General features: G+C 42.6%; 4 protein-coding genes across 4 annotated transcripts in view; 3 read left to right on the top strand and 1 right to left on the bottom strand.

The window, feature by feature from the left end:
• Positions 1-25,442, top strand: part of LOC126568491 (ras-related protein Ral-a) — a 337,581-nt gene that overhangs the window by 24,547 nt on the left and 287,592 nt on the right. The window lies entirely within an intron of this gene.
• LOC126567867 (calcium-transporting ATPase type 2C member 1) overlaps positions 343-25,442 on the bottom strand; it is a 50,276-nt gene continuing 25,176 nt past the window's right edge. Inside the window, exons 2-9 of the mRNA XM_050224190.1 lie at positions 7,848-8,133; positions 7,617-7,773; positions 7,277-7,544; positions 6,965-7,202; positions 5,500-6,315; positions 1,251-1,566; positions 733-1,183; positions 343-652 (exon numbers count right to left, since the gene is read on the bottom strand). Of these exons, the coding sequence (XP_050080147.1) occupies positions 407-652; positions 733-1,183; positions 1,251-1,566; positions 5,500-6,315; positions 6,965-7,202; positions 7,277-7,544; positions 7,617-7,773; positions 7,848-8,058 (2,703 nt within the window). The 5' untranslated portion in view covers positions 8,059-8,133 and the 3' untranslated portion in view covers positions 343-406. The remainder of the gene's footprint in view (positions 653-732; positions 1,184-1,250; positions 1,567-5,499; positions 6,316-6,964; positions 7,203-7,276; positions 7,545-7,616; positions 7,774-7,847; positions 8,134-25,442) is intronic.
• LOC126568476 (titin-like) lies at positions 2,243-3,017 on the top strand. Its single transcript, XM_050224960.1, has 2 exons — positions 2,243-2,272; positions 2,352-3,017. Exons 1-2 carry the CDS (start codon positions 2,264-2,266, stop codon positions 2,994-2,996), a joined length of 654 nt encoding a protein of 217 aa, XP_050080917.1. The 5' UTR covers positions 2,243-2,263; the 3' UTR covers positions 2,997-3,017.
• LOC126568510 (mantle protein-like) lies at positions 4,682-5,367 on the top strand. The gene is made up of 2 exons (XM_050224999.1): positions 4,682-4,741; positions 4,807-5,367. Exons 1-2 carry the CDS (start codon positions 4,733-4,735, stop codon positions 5,365-5,367), a joined length of 570 nt encoding a protein of 189 aa, XP_050080956.1. The 5' UTR covers positions 4,682-4,732.

Here is a 25,442-nt window from a genome sequence, read left to right as displayed (position 1 = left end):
CGTAGTAGTAGTAGTAGTAGTAGTAGTAGTAGTGGTAGTGGTAGTTTTTGTTTTTCAAAAAAGAGTCCAAATAAAACTGTCTAACAAAACACACATCCCTTTCCCCTTTTTGTCTTCACCTCAATAATAGCCTTAGACACGAAGCTTGATCGTCGATCATCAATTCGTCATCGTACGCGGTTTACTGTTGTTGTTGTCGTGCTTGATAGTCGTCGTCGCCGTCGTCGGTGGTAGCGTGTGGTGTTGGTTTGAAGTTGGTAGTAGCAGCCGCAAATCGCAACCGACATTTTCGCAGCCTTTTTTTTTTTTTTTTTTTGTTCCTCGGCTGCTTCTGCGCCTCTCGGTCGGTTTACAGTTTTTTTTCTTAGTCCTTGTGCAATCTTCCAGCATCTTTGGGAGCTGTTTGTCATACGAAATCAAGCTCAGTACGCTTGCGGTACATTCGTCGCTCCATGGTGCGCTCGAACCACTTCTTCAGCTCGGACACGATGAACACGCTCGACGTGAGCGACACGAGAAAGAGTAGATCCATCGCCGATAGGGCTTCCGTTTGGAAAACCATTTGCAGCGGTGGAAAGTAGATGACCAAAAGTTGACCGAGCAACGAAAAGCCAACCGCCAGCAGGAACATCCGATTCGTGAAGAGCCCGATCTGCAATTAAAGGGATAAAACGATGTCCAGTTAGTCACAAAACAAGTACTGTTTCTTCTACTACTTGATCGTAACCGTACCTGAAATACACTCTTCGTCTGCGATCGACAGCTGAGCGCATTCCACATATCGAACAGCACGAAGCAGGTAAAGGTCATGGTTGTGTCACGGCTCGTTACACCCGTCCCGTCCGCCATCTCGCGCTGAAACACCCACAGCGTGCCGAGTATGATAATGCCGGCCGACAGCAGTACATTGATGATGAGCGATTTCGAGATCATCGGTTGCTTCACGTTGCGTGGCTTCTGCTTCAGCACGTCCTGGTCGACCGGTTCCACGCCGAGCGACTGTGCCGGTGGTCCATCCATGATGATGTTAATCCAAAGAATTTGCATCGCATTTAGCGGATTCGAGATGCCCATCAGCGTGGACAGTGCGATTAGTGAGAGGGCCGCAATCGATGTGCTCAGCTGAAAGCGCACAAAGTTCCGGATGTTCCAGAAGATACCTTTGCCTTCCTCAATTGCGGCACTGAAATAAGAAATGAGCGTTTCAATTACATGCTCCTTGGACATATTTTTTTTAGCTCAAAACTTACATGATCGTGTGGAAATCATCATCCACCAGAATCATATCGGCAGCTTCCTTACACACATCGGTACCATTTTTACCCATCGCAATGCCAATATCGGCACGCTTTAGCGCCACACCATCGTTAACGCCATCGCCCGTCATGCCCACGATGTGACCGTTCTGTTGGAGTGCCTTGACGATCGCTAGCTTGTGTTTCGGGGTCACACGATAGAACACGCTGACCGTGTTGATGATCTTTTCCAGCTGCATTTCATTCATCTGATCGATGTCGTGTCCGGACATTGCCTGCATGTGCACAATGTCGAGTCCGATCTTAGAAGCTGCGAAAAAAAATAGAGAGAGCAAGATTATTGTTAACATTTACTATTTTCTTCTTCATGCATAGATAAAAAGACTTATATCTACTACTGAGGATCTTAGTAATCACCAAGAAGATGGAAAAGGCCATCATCATCTCACGGCTGATATCCTCGAAGATCAAGACATGCGTCTTAGGCACACTTGTTGCGATACATCTTTGGGACATGGACGTTTCCTTGAAGTTGACGACAGCCCTGTGAGTCTCATTCAAGAAGAAGATATTCCGAAGCACCCATTTTGTAAAGGACGAGAACTCAGGAACCGAGGATGTTCCAAATTAAGATCGATTGATGATATTAGAGGGCAGTCCCTGTGCCATATTTAAAATGATCGCTTCTAGTACGGAAGAAAGTGGGCCTCCGTGGCCTACAATTCTGTTTAAAGGCTTTCCTTTTTGAAGAGCTTGGGATTGGTCGAACGGAAGACATGCCTAAAGTGAATCAAAGCACGAATTTTTGACCTGAGAGTGCGTAAGATACAACGAACACCTATGGGCCGCAACATAGCCTGTTTTTCCAGTTACACAGCAGGGAAGAGAAAGTTGTTGGTTCGCGCATTCTACCTCTAGGGATGGTGAACCCACATTTCTATAAAAGCAAACGTCAGGTGAACAGTAGCACATCAATCGTTTACTACCCTCCGAACCGAACACGTACAATGAAGCTTGTAAGCACAGCACATTCCTGCGAGCGATTTCAACCTCACTTCATCACTAATTCTATCATCTCCCTCCCACCGATTTTAGTTACTCGTCCTTTGCTCGCTAGGAGCGCTACTGCAAGCGTCGATTGCCACACACGACATCAACGTACCGGTGCTAGTACCGGTGCCCCACATCAAGAAGGTCCCGATCGGCATCCCCAAGATTGAGCGCACCAAGGGCGAAATCATCAAGCACGTGCCGGAAGCGATCATCAAGCGCGTACCCGTGGAGAAGCACGTTGAGGTGGAGAAAGAGGTCGAGGTGGTAAAGCATGTGCCCGTGACGAAGGAGGTCGTCGTTGAGCGTCCGGTAGAGGTTATTCGCGAAGTGCCGATCGAGAAGGTGGTGATCGAAAAGGTAGAAGTTCCGTACGAGGTGATCAAGCACGTGGAAAAGATCAAGCACATCCCGGTCGAGAAGCACATCGAGGTAATCAAGGAGGTGGAAGAGATCCGTGAGGTGCCGTACAAGCGTTACGTGTTCAACAAGAAGCCCTTCCCGGTGCCGTACAACGAACCAGAAGAGGTGCAAGTCCCATACACTGTGCCAGCACCGGTAGCACCGGTTGTTGCTGTCGTTGAACCGGCGGAACCGACGCTTAAGGAGAAGTTCCACAACTTGCTACCACAGGCAGGTAGCTATCTGCCTGATCCGGTAGGATTTTTCAAAAAAATGGTGAACCATTAAAGACACGCCACTAATGGTGTGAAATAAAAGTTGAATAAAGATATTTATTGTACCCGATTAAAATTTGCGTAAGGTTTTTGTGTGATTAATTACATTTGTAAATAATCTATTGGATGCTGATAAATATATTAAATTTAAATTATCAAAACTGTTGCAACGAGTGATACTGTATTACAAATAACGATAGTCAGTCTTCGCAAGGGTGGAACGTTCCGGATGGGATTTGAACCTCGGTTCTGTCATGACACGATTAGCGCGAGGACCGCTCCATTGACCAATATCGAATCGAATTATAATTTAAAATTCTGAAAAGCCGATGTTGAACATTCAATCATGAATATAACCTGCTGCCTAACTTTACCCCGGAATCCCTGGAGATCCTGGACTGGCAACTATATTTTATTGATTAATGATTATTAATTGTAGCTGGATAGTTTCCTTTGCATCGACAAAAAGCTTCAGAAGAGAGTTGCTACGTGACAGCATTATTCGACCCGTCTAATGCAGCAGATTCTGACGCGGAAAACCGAAACTTCAATGCATGGTGGCTTTACTTTAAACTTTAATTTAAGAGGTTAGAGCGACCGTCTAAACTGTGAAGTATCCTGAACAATGCAGATATGGACAACAAACCTTACCGCCCATGTGACAATCCCTGACAAAAAACAAATTTGTACAAATCTCTGACGGAGGATGGATCCTTTAAAATCTTCCTGTAGAGAAAACAGAGTAGCATTTGACCACTACGGTCCAGAAAGAGCTGATCTATGACTAAGGTTCCAGGTAACTGACTGAACGATCTCCTACAGAAAGGTTTGGCATTATTTCTGTACAATGCTTGTTACATGTAAATGTTCGAGAAAAGGACAGTTTTTGAAAAGTTCTTCAGCACTTTATTCTTCGTTTATTATTTTCCTGAAAATGAATTCCTGAAAATCTTGTATCGTTCAGCACTACCTACCGACAGTTTAACAAAAAGAAATAAAGAAGTCACTTGAGGATTATTGCCAAGGAAATTTCGTTAAATCATTAGATAACTTGCATGATCTTTAATGCAACAAACTAATATTTAATCCTACGGGAAGGCGTTGTTGATGTTATACTACTCTAATAGCATTTAACATACTTTGGGAGTTTGGGACTTCATACAAAAGATTCTGTTACCGAATCTCGTCCGGATCGCCTCCGTAATGGCAGGCATCTCGAGAACAAAGAGCCAAAGAAAGAAGACGCACATTTCGCAGGGTAATGGCTTTATATAATTTGATCAGTTACCCCGATTTGCTGGATGAGATTCTTCTTCTCGGAGGGACCTTTTCGCAAAGTTTTCAAGCAACTCAACAAACATCACAAAACAAATAATGATTGAAGGAAGGAATACATTGCCATGTAGTTAAATATAGTGAAATGCCACAATTTTGCTACTTTAGATGGTTCTAAATGTAAATATGATTAGGAGAGAGTTTGCGAAACAAGACGAGCAATGTTGAAAGTTTGTGCACCATCCCGGTTAAGTAATGACGCTGGGTTGCATTCCATTTCTCTAACCGATCATATAACACCCTGGAACCGTAGATAGCAAACCACCCTTTGCCCTTCCCTAAAAGCGCTTTCGAAAAAGGTCAGGTATAAAAGCGAATGGCAAACGATACTCTAGCGTATTAACAGTTTAACTTCCGCCGAAGACACATCCCACAAGGTTAACAGGTGCTAGGATAGCTTCACAACCACACATCATGAAACTGGTACGTCAACCTCAGCTCGGAGCAACCGGAGCTCGTATTTTTACCTTCCCGTTCTCCCACCTTAGGTTCTTTTCCTCGCCACGGTGGCGATTCTGAACGTGGCCCAAGCCAAGCTGGTGAAGGTGGAGGTCCCGGTAGCGGTACCTATTCCGGTGCCGGAGATTCAACACATTGAAAAGCGTGTGTCAACCATCAAAGAAGTGAAAGTCCCCTACATACAGGAGGTACCGGAAGAGCATGTTGTCACCCACGTGAAGGAAGTGCCAGTCGTCAAGGAGGTACCGGTGGTGAACGAAATTACCGTGTACCGTGATGTGGAAGTCGTTAAGGAAGTGCCAGTTGAGAAGATTGTACACCGACGTGTCGAAGTTCCGGTGGAGGTAGTGCGTGAGGTTGAACTGATACGTGAAGTGCCGGTGATTAAGGAGATTCCACACGTGAAAGTTGTGAAGGTGATCAAGGAAGTTCCGGTGGAGGAGGTAGTGGTGAAGGACCTGCCCGTGGCCGAACCATACCCTGTGAAGGTACCGATTCACGTTCCCGTACCAGTTCAAGCGCATGAGCTGCATCTGACCAAATTGAACAAGTTCTCCCATTTGCATGGTCTTAAAAACTTCCTGGGATAAGAGCCCGAAACATTACGAGCACCAACCCTTTATTCCCCCCTATCCTTCCTTTTCCTTTGTCCATATGTATCGTGTTCCATGTCAATAAAAAAAGAAAATCTAACTTATTCAACCTAAAACAAAAACACTCACCAATTGCCATGGCCGTTTCCTGCGAGTCTCCCGTAACCATCTTCACCAGCACACCGCTCGACCGTAGCATTTCGATCGATTCGCGTACCAACGGTCTCGGTGGATCAGTTATTCCGACCAGTCCCAGATATACGAGATCCTGCAGCGATGTGCCCCGTGCGATGGCTAGCACGCGCAATCCCTTCCGACCGATCTCGTACGCTTCCTGCAAAAATTCTGCCTCGTTCTGTTTGTTCAAAGCGATCGCCTGTCCACCGTACCAGAACTTTGTGCACTGGGGCAACACCATCTCGATCGCACCCTTCACGAAGAACAGTTCCTCCTTCGTGTTAGCGTACTTTGGCACCGCCTTTACCGCCATCATCTTCTGCTCCGAGCTGAACGGGTACTCCTGAATGCGCAGGTAGTTTTCAGCGGCCGAATATTGACCATTCTTCATAGCTGCGGCTAGTAGCGCACCTTCCGTCGGTTGCCCGAGCAGTGTATCGTTTTGGATGATGGCATTGTTGCAGACAACGCCCGCTTCTAGCAGTTGGTTAATGCTGGTCTTGGCATTGTCCATGCTGTTACAGTCTCGGATGTGTATTTCACCGTTGTCGTTGTATCCGGCGCCAGTCACATCAGCCATATAACCGTCGGAAGTTATGATGACGGTGACCGTCATTTCGTTCTTTGTGATCGTACCGGTTTTGTCCGAGCAGATGACGGTTACGCAGCCAAGCGTTTCGACCGTTGGCAGTTTCTTCACGATGCAGTGCCGTTTGGCCATGCGCATGACTCCGAGGGCAAGCGTGACGGTCACCACAATCGGGAGACCTGAAAGATGAAGGGAATGCGGGATATGTTTACTACGAACGTAAGAAGAGAGGAATAAAGTTGTTCAACAGAAATCTTAAAAAATCAACCAATGAAATATTCAAAAATCAAAATTCATACATAAATTGCATATATTCATTAGCGATTAATTTTCATTAAATAAAAAATGGTTTGAATTTATTTCAACGGGTTACGACCATAAGTAATAAAAGGATAAGAATCCTTTGCGTGTATTCCCGAATAGGAAATTTGTTTCCCCATTATAGACGCCTCCAACGAAAAACGAATTTTAGCCACGTAATCTGGCCAGTTGCCAACATTAAGCATCACCACCAACAGCTTATGAGTCATCGGCTTTACTTCCCAACAGTACCGTTGAAACTATTTCCTATTTTCCGTTTGATTTATTCCCGGAAAAAGAGAACTCGTGGAAGAAACGACACCATAATAAATGCGCTGCTCTACTACCCTTGACGCTAGTTGGCGAAGGCGTAAGGAAAGTAATACGTTTGGAACATTTATCACGGGGCGAAACTAGTCAGGCGACAGGGCAAAATGGAGTGCATGTGGTAGAATTCTCAACGGAATTGCGTTTGCTACCAAAAGAAGAACTTACGATGCTGAGAAGCAACTCCCACGCTCCACTTACCTTCCGGAATGGCGGCCACGGCCAAGCTGACGCTGATGGTAAACATCTCGACCAGCGGTTTGGCCTGTATCCAACCGAGCAGCATAATCGCACCGATAATGCAAAACGAGTAGAAGCTTAGCTGGGCGCCGAGAATGTCCATCGATTTTTGCATCGGCGTTTTTGGCGCTTCCTCGGCTTGCATCATTTTAAAGACTTCGCCGAACTCGCTGTTTTCGGCCGTGCTAACTACGATACCCTGTTGTGGTGTGCGTGTGAAAGAAAAATCCATTAACCTTTTTGCTATTTTTCGAGTGATCTTGGCTACCGTACCTTTCCATTACCACACCTAACTAACGTGCCCATGAAGGCGATGTTCTTCATGCTGGCATGATTCTTTGTATTGTTGGCGTTCAGCACTACCTCGACACTTTTGCGTGCCGGTTCCGTTTCGCCGGTAAAGCTTGACTCGTCGATCGACAGATCGAACGCCTCGAAGATGCGTATGTCGGCCGGGACGCGATCGCCTACGTTGAGATACACGATATCGCCCGGGACGAGATTTCTGGCCAGAAACGTTTCTAGTCGTCCTTCTCGTAAGCTGATAAAATAAAAATAAAAGCATTAGATGAAGAATACGTATAAGGAGTCTCCTCTCCTTCAAGATCCTCACCAGTGACATTCCGGTGGGACGAGCTTTTTAAGCTCCTCCAGACTCTTCTCGGAACGATACTCTTGGATGAAGGCGACCGTTACTACGATAATGATCGCAATGGTAATACTGATCGCATCATCAAACTGTCGCATACAGGCACTCACGAGAGCGGAACCTAAAAAGCATAAGAAAACAATTCACCATAATTAAAAACGCTTCTGCTTTTGCAATTCATTTGGGTCTCCTTACCTAGCAGTAGAAGGATCAGTGGATTTTTGAACTGCTGCACATACTTCATCCAGGGTGGCTCGTCGTCCAGTGCGTTCAGCTCATTGTAGCCGACGATCTTGGACCGACTGTTTGCCTCCGACCATCGCAGCCCAGTGCGAACGTCGACCCGTAGCCGGGCAGCAACCTCCTGTGCCGAGTAGGCCGAAGATTCGGCCGTCGACAGGAGCATTTCCTTTTCCGCGTCCGTGTCGTTCGTGGTATCGTCACCACCTCCACCACCGCCGCCGGTGTCTATGGCACCGCTCTATAGAACAGAAAATGGAATATTGTAAAATTAATAAACTGTTACTTTATAGTGAGGCATTAATTTATTAGTAGGACAGTATTAAATCGGAGCCAAACACATGCATTGCGGAATGGTATAGTGCGTCTGAAAAATCAAGTTCAAATCGTCATAATAAGAGAGCAAATAAGCTGATAATAACAAACACTTGGAGGTTTAAAGTGCGATTTCATCTGGAGAGGCAGTATTATGAAAAAGAATGTTAAGTGTTTTCAACGGTCAATCAGTTCCAACTAAGGGGGGTTTAAACATTCAGCACCTTTCAATCAGCACGACTGGAAGGATGTAGCTCTGAGTGGCGGACATATCTAGTTAGTGTTCCTCAGGACTGAACTTAATTTTGAATATTTATTATTAATTTTCATTTACTCTAAAACCAAAACTTGAAAAAGGACGTCGCCGGGGTAGGAGCTAACATACATAAGCAGTCGTTAAAATTGAGGTGGCATTTTGCTGATAAAATTCAAGAAATCATACCGGCATTTTCGTGCGTTCCGTTTACGGATCAACGAGGAGTTGCTGTTTGTCACAATTGATTGCTTTATGTTATACAAATAGATTGATTTGTTCCATATCTGTCTGTAGAGAGTTGTTCTTTAGCTAGATGTTATGAATAGATTTTAGGTTAATGGATGGTGACGCCTAAATGTAGGCAATAGGAGAAACATAGGTGTGTATACCAGGGACGGGATTAACGGTAGGCAGAGTTAGCGGCGGCGGAGGGCCCCGAATCAACAAGAATCTTCCCCTCGATCAGCAGATTCAATGTGACAGGGCCCAAAACTAGCATTCTTCTGAGAACCTCCGAGGAAAATCTGGCTTTGTGTGTGTAAAATAAATCAAATTGGCCTTCAGGGATGGCAGAAATTAGAAAAATTGTTTGACTTTGTACAATAAAAATCTGAATGATTTTGGCAAGTGGATTGCATACCTTTTGGTGCATTTTTAGGGATTTTGAGTAACAGGCTTCGTTTTTGGTGCACCGTTTACCAGAAAATTCGATCAAAATAACGAAATTAAAACCTTTTAAAAGGTCTTTCCAATCTACAACTCCTGCAGGACGACCTTACTAACCGTCCGGAGAGTGGTTTTAAATCTACTGTGAAAAGTGCATTTCTAAATATAGACAACACCACACTCGCAACTCGCTCTTGTCAAGCTTATTAAGATTGTTGCTATACACTTATGAAAACTATAAGCTCAACTTTCTAGCCATATTTCTTACCACTTAGTGTAACATTTGCTAACGAACTGCAAAAAGGAAAAACTTTCACCAACAAAACTTCACCCATCGCTATCTGCAGCGTGCAATGTTACACATGGGACGGAAGAAGGATCCTGCAACTTGTCTTGTTGTGTCTCCCACCGGTTCCCAAACCCTGCTTTCACTTCCCCTTTCTTTGATAAATTTTGCATACATTCCAGCTGGGAGCGTGTGGGCAAAACAATCTTTCCTCGGTTCGTCAGTCCAGGCACTACCACGTTTGCAGCCGGGGCAACGAAATGGAGCACTAGTTGCAGTACTGCAGAACGGGGAAAAAGTTAATAAAACACATTCCGCTGAAAGGTGTGCGACAAATTTGCTTCCGTTTTCTTGAATTTGTTCTCTCTTGCTTTGTATGATTTCTTCCACTCATCCACGGTGACGGTGACTATATATTACACTTATCTGCAGTGTGCAATTTGGCATAAAATATGCGTCCTAACGACCGCTCTTTCTGACGGCGATGCAGAAATGATGGATGTTTGTCGTGCACTGTAGACAGCAGGTATGATTTTTTTAAAAACCTGGCAGCGATGGGAGGTAAATTTTAATAACTACTTTTAAATAGTGTCGTTGAAAAATTTTATCTTATTGAAATATTGCATTTCCAATCCATTACACGCGGGCTAAAGTCAGCCTTATTTGCATTGCATTGTATTGCTTTATGGGTGCCTGTTTGTACGTCTACCATAATGTTTACTTTGTCTTTAATGAAAGGTTGGCTTCAGTTCCAGGTGCGTAAAGCTACAGATGTCGAGGAAAATGATGAGCACAAGTTGGCACACCAGTACCTCGCATGGCAAGAGCTTAAGGATTCAGGAGAAACATAACATTTGGCTCACGTCATTAGGGAAGCGTCGTGTTGCGAAGCGCTCCGCTCCGTGTCCTGACTGTTGCTAATGAGCAGTGTACCGCATCCGCATGGCAAGATGTTTAATTCCTTTCGGAGTTGAGAAGGAGGAAATTATATAAATGTGTCCAATTACTTGTGCTCCAACCCCTCCCCAAACGCTGCAGGGATGTACAGTGCTTGATGGATTAAATTCTAAGCGGGCTTGAACGTCTCAACATGGTGATGGTGAGGCAATCTTTCTCTTGAATTATTTGCAAATAGGGAAAAATAAATACGCGGAAGTTGCGGAAGTTGCGAAAGCAAGTATGCTCAAACAAGGTGAACAAAGACACGAGAGTGTTCTTAAATGTATAAAAAAAAGTTGCGATTATTCTTTTGTTACGATTATTTAAATCTTTCGCCTGAAATGAGCATCAAGTCGATCAACACCTCACAAAAGGTTCCCCCTCTTTAGCGAACCGCAATCGGTAATCGAATAATGGCGTTATGAAATCATTTCATCCATCACCTGTCGCGTGTTGAGTTTCGGACCCATAGGAGCAGTTCAATTTGCATACCTTTTGCCCCTCCATTTTGTGTACGGCAATAGCATTTTTCCCTAGTGAAAGCTTAAGCACCTTGATTGGCAGCATGAAAAAAAAGCGAAGCTAAGGTGAACAGCGCTCTTACAACGCCCTTTGTTTCTTTTTTTTTTCTGCCTCAGTGCTTTACCATTTTACATCTTCCACTATCAAGCGGAACGTTATACGCGGATTTAATGCCAGCCTTTATCGTGCTCCATACCGGATTTTGCACTAGTAGACGGATACCATTTTTCCAATCACGATCGAACGAACGACCAGGCGCCTCCATCGCTCGATTGGCAATTGCATCAACCAGTCATTCTGCTTCGTGGGAAACGTTACGGCGAAATAAAAATAAAAAAGATGGAGAAAAAGACCTCATTCATCCTCTTCAGCTTTCGTCTAGTGACGCTGGAAAGCTGAGCTACGTTACCCGGGCCCGGATGGATGGGTTGTTTTTATTTTCTTTAATTTCGCCAACCGTTAATCCTGTTTTTACGCGGAAAATAAAAGCAAACTCACAAACACACACCGACCGAAAGCTAACGGCCAGTGTGGCTCGGGATAGTCGAGATCGACCTAAGGGCTGCACCACACTCAGGCTTACGGCCAGGCTGGTTGTGGTAATGAAATTTTTATAATTTAATCCTCACTCTGTACTTTTCCTGCCGTCCGGGAGTTGGACGTTTGTTGGTGTATAATACGACAGGAACGTATGCTCGTGCCACACGACACCCGGTACCCGCATAGAGCTTATAAACCGCGAACCTACTTTTCATGGCGTTGGAAAGCGATAACGATGATTTTTTTTCCTACTAGCCAGCACACAGGCTAATGACTTGACTGGAGGTACCGACCAGTGTGAAGTCTGTGTGAGGACCCAAAAGAATCTCTTGCATTTTCGTATGCCGGGAAAAGCTTTCCGGATGGATGAGACGAATTGTACAACGTTTGGAAAAGGAAATTAGAGATATCTACGGGTCGGGATGTAGGATCAGCCTTCATTAATATGTGAGTATACTAGTTGAGTTAGTAATACAAGTATCCTGGCGAACCTGAAACTAGAGTCACAGATCGAGACAGTTCTCAGAACGAGACCAGCAGCGCTTAGCGCACCAAACGATGATGAGGAAGAATAATTTCACCGGAACCAAAGCATAACTTTTGCACACAGGAAGTGAATCGTTGGCGAGCGATCGTTCACCCGATGATGCGAACTTCTTGCCAACATTCAACACCCAACCCAAGCACCAAAAAAGGCCCTTTAGACTAGAGCGAAACTTTTGACCAAACCAGAAGGTTCTAGCGTCGAGTAAATGAATTAAAGCTGGTGCATATGCCGGTGCCGTGACCGTGGGAGTGAAGTTTTTGGTGGCGACCCATAACAACGGCACGACCTCTCCCGGTTTGAAGGTGCTGGACTGAAAATGTTGCCTGATTGTTGTTGCTCTGTTGTCGGTTTCTTTCCTTTTTGCCATGCTGTTTGGTGTTCGTTTGCATAATTGATAAACTCAATGGCCACGTTGAGCACTCCTTTTTGAGCACCACGAAGTGGCACATTTTGGTAGGATGAAGGGGTTTTTTTTTTGCAAAACGGCCCCAGTAGTGGAAGTTTTGTGCGGACAACTGTGAGATGATTTTTTCCCACCGACGGACGACTGTGAGAAGTGGACTCTGGGTTGATATTTTCCCAGCGATTAGTAGATAGAGAAGTGACGGTGTGAATCGGAACTGGAACAATGAATCACCGGAAGTTGAGGCGTATAAAATGTTTAATGAATCATAAATTATACAAAAAATACGAAATATATTGTTAAAGTTAAATTATAAACATTATTCACGTTAAGAAAAGAAAATTAAACGCTTTTCTTTACTGCATTGTTGCGTCAACAGGTGCGCTCCGCATTAAAATCCTTCGCTGACACTAGGCTAAATTTATGGCTTTCACGGATGCGGCTGACAACAAAAGGAGGACGTATAAAAATCGTATAAACTTCAGCCGCACACTCAACCGGCATATTAGCTCTTTATTTCCTGTGAATAAAAAAAAATCACACACACACACCAATGTACACCGAAGGCACCAAACTAGTGGCATGATTAATGACAAATGTTTTACCAGCCATTGTCGGTGTTACATTCAAGACCCGGGGTGGCGGTGATGTGCAAAGAACTTTTACCAATCATGCCAATTTCGGGTTGAAGAGATTGAATTTCCAAAAGAATGGTGAATAAGTTTATGGACGGAGATGGTTGTAAAACTCAAACAGATTTAATTGGTACGGAAAACAAATTACAACAATTCGTAATTGAACACACATTGACGATGCTGAGCGTTTTTGGCTTCTATTTAAAAACTTTTAATTATATGAAAGATAAATAATTGTTTTTTAAAAGAATTTTTGTTTTTCTTGCTATAAGTTTATTAATCTGACATTTTGAAGCTGTCAAATTTGAAGTCTGCAACTAGTAGCGCCATCTAGGGTCAATCATTAGGAATTTAAAGCAGTTTAACTTTTGCAGCAAATAAATCTCCATCAATTTTCGATTTTTTCTAGCAAAATTTGATAAAAAGTTATACAATTCCATTTAGAGGATAATATTCTGATTACTCTGAAACCTCCGAAACAATCATATATCAAAACTGTATACACGGCATTCTATGCACGTTGTTGCTTCTGAATCCGGCATCATAAATCCGTTCGCACGTTTGCGGTCAAGGACTTCCACTGCGAACCCCATCGTGAAACCATGGATTTACAGAGATCGTTCTACCGATACGGTCCTGCTGCTGTGCAGAAAAGGAAGAACCTCGTCCTCATCATCTCGTTTGTTCCGACAACCCCTAAAAAGGGTCTCTCTAGTTCACCACCCTTTAATTATGGCACCGGGCAGACTCACGCAAACAGCTTTCGCAAACACCCTGCTTCCGAAACATTTTCCAGCAAGGTTTTGTTTGCCTTCGGAGAGTTTCCCTCTCGTTTTATGCAGAATCCGGCAAAAACCCAACACTATTACCACCTTCCAGTTGCGCTGGAAAGGTTTTTTTTTCCTGGGTGGTTTCGCTAGCTTAAGTGGGCACGGAGAAAACAATTCGCACCCAGCTAAACGGTGCCACCGGATGGTCACCGAAAAGCGTTTCACCCGAACGGAAAGGATAAAGTTTTATCTGTACCAGTCTGCCCGACAAAATAGGTGTGACCGCAAGTTGTTTTCCGTTCATTTTCAACATCCCGTTTTTTTGTGAGTGTGTGCGTTTGGTGCGGTTTGGGGGACAGAGTGAGGGTTGTGCTGGTGCGTTTTCCGACTCATTGTGTACCGGATGGATACGCGGTCGCCGGTGGATACCCGGTAGAAAATTCGTGGACTACTTTACGTATCTTCTATTTGATTGTGTGCGGTCCTATGCAAACTTTAGGTCAGGTCTCTGCCTACAGAGATCACGTTGTGAGTTGTGAAGAAAGAACATAACAAGAACCAACAGCAACTCGGGAAATGGGAACAGAAAGAGCTGATTAGATGATTTGAATGTAAATCCTTGCAGGCTAGCAAACATCACATCATGTCCGGGAAGATGACGCAAACTAGCATAAAATTTGCATAAATTAATAACTATTACACTCATCCTGTTTTCTGAAAAACAAAAACAAATTGTAGCTTTTTTAAACAGGACAGCATAAATAATTTTCCATTCCAAGTGTGCTATTTCGGGAGTTAAAACTTTACGCGTAAAAGCAGTAGTGAAAATAAAATTAAGATCATTTCCTTCGCAACACGTCGGGCTGGGAGATGTAGAATTGAAAACAGAAAAGTCACGCAATTATCATAATTTACTGAGCCACTAAACCGAGCAACAAGCTTCTGGATAAAGTCCACAAAACAGGGGGCAGAATTAATTTGTGTGCGTGTGTTTTATTCAATGGGCAAGAGAGCAAGACAATACACCAAGAAAGTTAAATTTCGGCCAGTAGAAGGAGGATAGAACGACTTAACTAGGCAAAGAAAATTAAGCAATCTACACCAGTAGTGATGAGATTAAAGCAATTACTGGTTCCAGAGAAGGAGTGGTTTAACATTTTTTGCATCAAATCAATTCACTTTTCTTTTTAAACTCTTTGAGATATTTTATTTCTACTGTTAAGAAGCTAAGTTTTGTTGGAAGCGAAAAAGAAGTTTGTTCTCGCACCACAACAACGCCATTAACTTTGAAGTCATTGAAAGCTGAAGTTTGCAATCAATAAACCAAGGCTGAAGCAACCAGAAATCACACGAAAACGCAAATCAGACAAACAACTGAAAACAGAAAAGTCACGCAATTATCATAATTTACTGAGCCACTAAACCGAGCAACAAGCTTCTGGATAAAGTCCACAAAACAGGGGGCAGAATTAATTTGTGTGCGTGTGTTTTATTCAATGGGCAAGAGAGCAAGACAATACACCAAGAAAGTTAAATTTCGGCCAGTAGAAGGAGGATAGAACGACTTAACTAGGCAAAGAAAATTAAGCAATCTACACCAGTAGTGATGAGATTAAAGCAATTACTGGTTCCAGAGAAGGAGTGGTTTAACATTTTTTGCATCAAATCAATTCACTTTTCTTTTTAAACTCTTTGAGATATTTTATTTCTACTGTTAAGAAGCTAAGTTTTGTTGGAAGCGAAAAAGAAGTTTGTTCTCGCACCACAACAACGCCATTAACTTTGAAGTCATTGAAAGCTGAAGTTTGCAATCAATAAACCAAGGCTGAAGCAACCAGAAATCACACGAAAACGCAAATCAGACAAGATAATTCAGCCAACTTTGGGACAGGAATTTGGGGATGAACAAGCAATAGTTAAAACAAAGGAAAAGAAAAACAACAATCTACGTTCGGTACAACCTGTTCCGGTCCTTCTCTTTTGGGAGACGGAATTAAACAAAACATTCAAACAGAAAAAAATCCTTTAACGGTACGTGAGAGAGAAAGAGAGAGAAAGTAAGCGAAAAGGGATGCTAAACAGGGAAGCAACATCAACCAACTAGTAGACACAAAAACACAACATGGATACATACTCGTTAAGGGCGGAATTGCTTTCACAAGGGATGCGGACGAATTGTTTCTACCAACTTGTTTTTGTTAAGTTTACTTTCTTGTGTGTCCGTCTCTTCGTCTTTCCCTCCCAGCTGCCCCACTCCCAACAAGTGACACGCAAAAGCGCAAATCCAATTTATGTTTTCGATTCCGGCAGCGCGGTAGTAGCGGTGGGTGGAAGCTTTCTAATGGTGGAAAGTTTTTCTTTCACATATTTTTTTTCCCCTGTTCCCGTGGATAGCTTTTCACGAGCAAATAAACATTGTTAACGCTACTGGCTTTAGATCGTTTCGGAGAGAAAGATTCTTCTTGCCGTCGTTTTCGATGTCGTTTGGTGCAACAACCGGGGTTTCCTTGGTAAGAGTTTTTGTCGCTGTTGTGAGTTTGGTTTGAAAAATGATTTGAATGATATCGTACAGCGGGAGATCTGTTTAATCATGTCCTGTCCTGTGAGCACCAACAAACATCGCAACGCGCCCGCTTATATTTCTGCAACGTCACATCCTGTTGCATATCTTCAGGCGCTTGATTTTGTTTTCTGCCATTTTCCAGGATAGGTTACACAGTCTACAACCGGATACAAGAAACAATGAAGCTGCTAATGAACAAGTGATTTGGCTGATAATTTGAATAAAGAGGAAAATCAATTCTACATAATAAAGCACTGGCAAAGAAGCAATGAACAAGAAGTGTCCTAAATATTTCATGTTCCTGTGATGACACCCAACAAAGTACTTAACTAAAACTTAAATAATTTTCTACAGTAAAAGATTCACTGAAGTTTCTGGATATTATGGGGCAAAAACCCAAACGGACAAAACAAATTAATTTCAGACAAATTAATGTTTAACACCCTTTATTGCTGTGTACCGTTTCCCATTCATCCATCATTCAAAAGCAGCCCACCAACTACATCTGCAAATGAAAAGCTATCCTTTCCCGAAAACCACACCCTTCAAAAAACTTTCTGCTGGTGCACCGTCCCGTTTGGCTAGTGAAGAAAGGCTAAATCCTTCCAACGGCGCAGCTGATCCCACCGTCGACCGTCGAGCTGATGGATATCTTGCAATTGTTTTTACATCATTTGCAGACCGAGCTTTTTTTTTTGTGTCCCATTTTACCAACACATTGAAGTGGTTTGGTCATGTTCCAGCTTGGTGGTAAGAGTTGTTTGCCCGCTCGTTTAAGCCCGCTGCCAGTGCAAATGGCGTCAAGCGAACAGAAAGTCACTGGTTTCAAGAATCCCGTGGATAAAGGATTAAATTCACAAAAAGCGGAATAAAAAACAAGGAAGCTGGCTTTAATGGCGACTCGGAATGGAAAAGTGTAAGAAGTACACATTATAAAAACTAGTCTGACGGGTTAGAAAATATAAAAAAAAGTAGTAAAAGAGATTAAGAGACTGTTACTGATTCTCATTTGCTGTGGGGCTTGATTCGCTGCTTCTGCAACCCAAACGACAGCAATGTAGTAATTGCAGTAGTTGTGGTTAGCGAATTAAATGAAACCCTTGCAATGGGTGTACCTTCCGGCAAGCAAATTGGTCGATGACGGCTGCAAATGCACTTCCGAAGGTCCGTTTTCATTTTAAACAGCGGTGAATGCAAATTTAAACATTCATTTGCGGAGCCGTGAGCTTTCGTGCCTCACTTAAAAAGGTATTAGGCTGATGATTTGGTCATAAAGCCGTAAATTAGTGTGAAGTGCTTGCAGCACCTCAGGATTAGGAGTGAACAATTTGCAATTGAACCCAGATAATGGAAGTAACCGTTGCTAGTACTAGAGTATTTCTACTTTATTTACTGATGAACTAGATAACTAAAGTATTTTAATGTTAAATTCTTCAATTCAATTTGGTTAATAAATTTTCACATCTAAGTTTCCATTTTTTTTAACTTATTTCATTCCTATTTTCAAAAGTTTAGCGTCTTCTAAAAGAATTAATAATTAAACTATATACACTACAATACTGATTTATCAGCGCCCTCTTGCGGAATCGAGAAATTAGGCTAAGTTGTTTGACAGTTATCGTGTTTGTACAAATTTTAATGCTACAATAAGAGGAAACTTTCCATGACTTTAGTACAAAATTTAAAGATTTCAGATTTTTGAATAAAGGTTCAACATTTTTAATAAATTTTACATATCATGAAGTATTCACGACTGCATGAGCTTTTAACCGAATGCAATCGAAAACAACTAACAACGTTGAGTTTGTTTATTTAAATTACTCTCTTCTTCATGCAAATACTCAAGCTTCCCCTGCTGCATCCGTTTGCTATCACAATTTCACACACGATTTACAACGCAAACGAAGCACGTTAAGTCGATAAAGGCTCTCGTGGTAGACTCCAAATGAAAACCGGCAACGACCCTCCGCTCCAGCGTCAGGCGACAAAGGACTCGCCCGTGTAAACTAGAGCGAGAAGTATTAACCACGGAGCAGGAATCGACGAAAAAAAAAGGGAACGAAATCCGTGGTTGTGTTTTTCCGCTAGATAATCTTCCAGAAATATGAGTGTACGACTTATTCCGGTGGAGCGTTGGTTGGGCGAGGACCTAGGTTAGGGCCTGAATGGTTGCTGAAAAACTATCCCCGGGGGGTTTTTCATATGTGTAGTAAAACAAAATAAAAAAAAGGAAGACGTAAAGTAGGAATGCCAGTGTCCCAAGGGCTTTTACTGTGCAATCCGCATCATTTTCATGTGGGAGCGCTATTCGCGAACTTTCGTCCACAATTCGAGTCAGAACGAGAATGGAATGCTGAGTACATCGAGCCAGTGGCATTTGAAACTTGTGTAACACATAAGTGTGCACACTACACAAGTAAGCTAGCAGCTAGTGTATGCGTGTACTTATTTGTGGGAATGATAAAGCGGAAGCTGGTGAAAAGATAATATCGTAGCAAAAGCCTCGGCATCGGAAAGGGAATCCTTCCCTCCCCGTAGCGACCAACCGACAGACTTCACCAAAAACGGCACGGTAGGCAAAAGATATTTTAATTAAAGTTCCGGTGGATGAAAAATTTGTTCCATTTCACTTCCCGTTTTGCTGCTACCGACCAGCAGTTCAGGAGGTTCAGGTTGCGCTTCATGCGATTTTTGGAGCACATTGTCACGTCGTCGTGGTTGAATTGTCCTTGCCCAACCGTTCCTACCGTTTCCGTCTCCCCGTAGCCGTGGAGAGAAAATTTCGAACGTTTCAAATTGTTGGCAAAATATCTCAATCAACTTTCTAGAGCTTGAGGTTTAGTAGCTCGTGATGTTCCGGAGCAGTTGTCTTAAGCTAAAACTTAACTGTTTAGATTTATAGACGTGAAGCAGAGAGCAAGGCTTGATGAGCTTGCTGGTATCCCACGAAAACCACCGTATTGAGTGTTTTACCGACCGAGTTTTTGAATGTTTTGGGTGGGCGTAAGGCGTGGACTCGATATAATCTGCTGTCTTGAGATTTATTGGCAGTGATGATCTTTTGAAGTTAGCGAAGGAATTTCGCTCCCATCGGGCATCCTTCAAGTCGTGGCAGCTTCCAGTAACGTGATAGTTAAGGAATATGTACATAAAGTTCCATCACGAAGCTAAACATAACCCTTTGGTCTGCCTTCGGATACAGCAGCCCGCAACCAGTAATACTGATAAAAAAGGATTTATCCATCGGTTAGCAAACACACCCCTTTCATCATCAAACCGTACTGCATATTGACTGACAGCCCAGCCCAGTCCAGTAGCGCAAGAGATTGATATCTCTTAGCCATATGCGGGCCCCACCACCGTCAGCCAGCCAGCTTTAATGTTTTCCTTTTATCCCTCAGTGCACGCTGCGGGGCTTTTAAAGGTGCGCCTCCATCGGTAGCAGCCCAAGATGCTGGTCCAGGTTACGTTTTACCTTTCCGAAATTCTGATGGATTACTTCCACTTTTACCCTTGCGATGTAAGAAAGCGTACGAAGAAAGTATGGATGCGCAGTAAGGTTGAGGTCCAGGTCCCCTAACCTCAAACGTGGGATTCACTCGAGCATCTCTCCAGTGGTACGGTGGATGGATTTTCATCCAGATACAGCATCGTCAGCATAATTTCGACGGCACCATAACGAACTAAGCTGCCGGAAGGATCCTTTTTTTTTTCATTTCGATGCAAAAGAATGGGACGCGCTTCCTTCCCCCCCTCCTCTCTCCCTCCCACCCAAAAAAAAGGAACTGATGGTAGTGCCCAATCCAACACCTGTTGGATTTTCGGTAACGACACACACGCAGACATTCGTACACAAGCATATTTCGTTACCTGCTGCCAAAACGGATGTCAACGCTCTTTCGCAACACGACAGGGAGCTCGGATTCTAGCCACACTCGCAACACTGACAGCTTAAGCTTTGTTCGAACTTCAAACTGCGAATGAAGTTAACCCACGGAGTCCCAAAAATAGAGGAAATCCCAACCCAAAATCATTCACACTGGGAATTACAGCACATACGTACATATCCATCCATGTGTGTGGTGCTGGGCCTTTTCGGCCTGGTGTGTGCCGGGAGGGTCGGACATTTCTTGATAGAAGTAGAATTAGATGTAATTTTCGTTTCGCTGCTCACCTTTTCCTGCACCCTTATTACGTTCGGGTTGTCTTACAACGTTGTTGGCAACGTTTCGAAGTAGCATCACCATTAGCATTACATTACGGTGGGTGGCACCCCGTAGCCGCGTCAATTTGTCATCACATTTATGCGCAAATAGCACATAGCCGTGCACAAAAGCAAACCCCGATTTTGCTAACCTTTGCTAGCGACTGGTTTTTCTTATAAAAAGGGCATCCGATCGTTTGGACGGGATTGGATGGGTCGCACGGTGAAGACAAAAAAAAAAAAGGCACTTACAGCACTGACGGATGAAGCAGGTTGCTAATTTGAATATTTTATTAGATTCACGTGGATGTGGGTGAAAGTGTGCGAGATTTTTCCCGCACCGTGTATGGAATGGTTTGGGGTGAACCAAATGCACCTCACCGATGTACCGATTGAAAAGTATGTTCATTCCACAGAACAGACGGCAGACAAACGTTTCACAAGAAATCACCTCCAGTATAAGGTAAGGTTGGGAGGGGTGTAGATTTTAAGCCGACTTTCGAAATGGCAGTAGAATACTTTTATTTTACAGCATGAAGCCACGCGCGACTTGAAAAGAAAATCGATCCATAAGCAGCCGCACACAGTAGAATATGATTAACATTCATCTTTCGTCGAACGGAGCAATTAATAGAAGACCTTCCGAGAAGTATTGCGACACCATACATACGCCTGGATGTCTCAGAAAAGCTATAATCCCTGTTTGATGAAAACTGTCCATACAGTAAGACGTCTTGGAATGATTCTGAGGAAATAATTTTCCAATGTGGGAAGAATATAAAGGGAAGTAGAAAGTAGAATTTTCTTTCCATGTCTATATGCTCTTATGGGTTCGCTTTTTCTCATCAGTATTTGCTAGAAACAGTCAGACATTTTCGCAAACTATCTTTTTCGATCGTCCACGTACATCAACGGCTTAAACGTCTGTTCGTGTCACGACACATTAATACATTTTTTGCGCACTCTTCATTTTCTTGGAATCTTTCTCCTCTGACGCCCCTAAGGGACTATCTCTTAGGATCTGTCGTCGACAAGTTTGACGGGTGTTTTAGTAGTTTTTTGGGATTTTCGTCTAGTAAAATTTTATCGGTTTTCACACGACCGATCCGCCATAGTGAGAAAAGACTATTCAATTATGTAGTATGGATAAGTTTAGTAAGTCTTATGATGGCCGGCGTGACGTAGTAGTAGTAGATCGTTAAACCAAGTAAGAAAAAGAAGAAGAAGGGATGATTGAACCTTTGATGTACTACAAAGCGGTCACTGATGCTTGTTATCTTGCGTCAAATGTCAAGCGCGATGCATCTGACTCCTTTTAAACAGGCAAAAAAAAAAATAAAAAAAGATGAGCCAAATTCTGGAGGCTGGTCCAAGTAATGGAAATGTCCCCGATTGGTTGCCTTATTTTTAATATTTTTTTAGAGGAAAAAAAACAATCTTACTTCCTTAACCACAGGACAACACAAAAAGAGCTGAAAATAAATCTGTTGTCTTTGAGAAGAATATTATCTGTTCGCTTCATTTCCATCCAACATGACAGCAAAAAGTGAACATAGAGGAAAAAAGAAGTCTTTGTTTGGGACATGCAACTTGCAATTCTATGCCATCACTCATCCACACCCCGGACAGGACGACAGTAGCAATCGGGCTTATCGTTCGGTAAGTAAACAAAATGCCAAGCATTAAATTCACGACCCTCGGGCCGGCATTGCACCCAGACAACGCTCGAATGAGACTTTTTTGCCCTGCCCCCCCCATAACAATAATAATGCAATCGAGCCGGTTGAAAATTTAATTCAAAGTACACAAAAAGTTATCACTAACATGCCCATGCATGCCCTCTCGAGCGTGCGCAACTCCTGAGGCGTTATCAAATTTCAATTGCCCAAGCCGGGGAATTGTGCCAATTCCCTTACATGATTTCTTGTTTTTTTTTTTTCGTTCCACAAAACAACGTGCTAGTGGCAGCGGAGTACAGAACGCAAACGCTTTATGTAAGTTGGTTCTTGCTGTGGGCAGAGGCAATTTGAAGCAGGTGCCATGATTGCAACAAAGCACCATAAGCGAGACCGTGCGTGCGAAAAGGGAGAGTCGCGATAAGCGATCAAAGCGAGCGAGGCATGATTGTTTTAGGGGTGGCTTTAAGAATTTTTATAAAAGCTAGAAATATTCTTCAAAAAAGCCTACCTAAAACACTTTGAGGCAAAATTGTGTAAGTTCTTGAAGAAAAAAAAATCTATCAAAAAACACACTGGAATCGAAAACAATTGCATAAGAACAAACATCTCATTTATTGTGCGATTTGATCCCCTTACTGGTACGAGCTGCTAATAACACTTTGTGTTACACCTCATTAGGCAGCAAACGTTCGTACGTGTGCGCATGGAAAACGGAGTAGAGGTTCTGCAGAACCGCAACAACGTAGCATCATCCCCATTCGCACCCGATGCTGGTGATGATGATGATGAAGCAAGTTGTAGTCACATTTGTGACTTCACGAGTACATGCCGTGTAATCAATACCGTGTTCGCTTCTTAGATTACAAGCTGTACCGAGGGGGAGGTAGCACGTTGAATGCATCATTACCTCCATGTAACACCGAAGGATCGTAGAACAAAGAAGGAGCAAAACATTAAATTGAATCATCGAACGTAAAGCTTTATCAAGTGAATTGATTACTAAAAAAAAAAAAAACTTCAAATACTTGTAATTCTCATTACTAAGCCTCTTTTGCTTAAGAGGAAGGCTGCCACTCGTCTGCTCGTTGAATGATCAATTCGATTAAAAATCTCAACAAGGTGGAAATTTGCATCCACAAAACTCTGCCTCAACACAGACTATACACCTGCTTTTAAATGCAAACTGAATAATTAAAAAGGATGAAAAGCGTCTGACAGAATGGCACAGTTAAGAGAGAGAGAGAGAGAGACCAAGCGGAGACACTTTCCATTGTGGTCCCTTTGGAAATCGATTATCTGTGAGGTAAGGTTTGCAGCTAGATAGCGTTCGAAATTGTTGAGTAAAAAATGATTGGATATAATTTCGTAATGAGTTTTGCAAAAAGAACGAACGTGAATGGAATAATTCATTTTAAGGTTGTCGAAAGGCTTGTGGAGCATATTTTCATAAGAATTAATTGAAAAAGGGGGTTTTTAAGAATAATTAAAAATTTAAATTGATCGTTTATATTCATTAGGCTTTCTCGTAGAGCTTTCAGTTTATAAAAGCAAGTCCATCAACTCTTAGGGGACACACACAAACACACACACACACACACACACGGAGCACACATACTTTCAGGAGCCTTCTTTACGTTAAGACCATGAATTATGTCTTAATTAATAACATATTTAGCATTCTCCAGGCAAACAATCACGGCCCATTCATTAATCATTCAAAACATTAAGTTGCCAATCAATATTACCCAGCCCAGCATGGTATCGCTACATACAAGCTTTCCAAAGCCAAAGCCTGACAGCGACACCAGATGTAGCAAATTAGCACCATTTTTATCAGCGCCAACTGACTCCCTTCAGGCTCAGAAGTCAATCAGAAAAGCGAGCCCACAAACAAAAGCAACAGATTGTTGTGGCACACAATGCTATTACCCAGTGGCGAAGCCTCTGTCTCTTTGGTGTTCTATATTTTCACACGCGGCCTTTTCTTCTGCTCGTTTTGCTATGAGTAACATAAAACCGTATGACACATTCATATCAAGGGTAGACGGCGAAACAAGTTCAAGTAGTTTTGTCGAGGGTAAAGAAAAAAAAATGGCTTCCGTTTCACAAGCTGTCCCGTATCCACTTGACGATCGTAACGAGTCTACAAAGCGTGAAGTTGAACGAAATGATAAGAAAATACAATGCAGCACAATTCTTTACTCACTAAGGTGAACCTATATGAACTTATATGAGTTTTTTTTAATCTAGAACGAAAAAGCACCACCTCTCTTGTGTCAAAACGACACAACGGTTGGGAAGTGTACTTGAGATATGAACTGGCGTCATTGTTGAGTAGAGTTACCGGGTGGAGAAGGTTCTATGGCGTATTTGGACATACTGCACAACCAGCAGACCCAGGTATTCGAATCGGTTCCGATGGCTTCTTCAACACTATCATTAGCTGTCAGTTGTGTCAGCTGTGGTGTTCGAATTGAATGTGTAATAATAGACCAAAGCGGCTTCTAATTTTAGAGTACTGTTGCGATGTATGTTTTGTTTTGTCCCAGTTTTGTTTTAGGTTTTTAATTATGATTGAAGCTATTTTTAAGGAAAGAACATTAAATTACATTGATTAATTGACCCTTACTTCTTGCGTTGATGTTGGAATTTTCTTAAAGGATATTTACGCCTGAAAGTATGCTTTATTTTTGTGACAACGATTGGCATGATCCTTACTTTTTTAAATCGGTAAGATCAGCCGCGTATTGCATAGGCCATGTTCAATTCTGTTTCGAAAAATAGTAACTCATAGCATTGTTTCAGGCGTTCCACAGCAGCAGTATCAACAGCAGCGAATATTAAACTGAAAACGTATCAAATGATTGTCAAAAATTCATAAAAATTACATCAATCATTACTCAAAAACACTATCGATCCCTATAAGCGTTTCGAGTGAAAAACAAAACAAGCAAATGAGCAAATGCAATTTCATCTGTCTCAAATGTTCTGACACACACGTTGATTGCATTTCATTTGTTTCACTGCTGTTTTTTGCGTTTTTGTTTCCTTCTCAACATGAAAAGATAAAATCGGCAAGGCCAAGGTTTGTCTACTGTATCCGATTGCATCGTTTTGATGTTTCTGTTTTTTTTTGTTGAGTCACTCTTAACGAAAATTCAATAAATGAAACGAACTATTGACGAAATATGTGCAACGCATACAAACGCCCCTTGAGTTACGGGA

The sequence above is a fragment of the Anopheles maculipalpis genome, chromosome 2RL (genome assembly GCF_943734695.1).
Source record: "Anopheles maculipalpis chromosome 2RL, idAnoMacuDA_375_x, whole genome shotgun sequence".
Lineage (NCBI taxonomy): Eukaryota > Metazoa > Arthropoda > Insecta > Diptera > Culicidae > Anopheles > Anopheles maculipalpis.
Note: the sequence above shows the minus strand (reverse complement) of the source record. Positions and strands in the feature narration are given on the sequence as shown.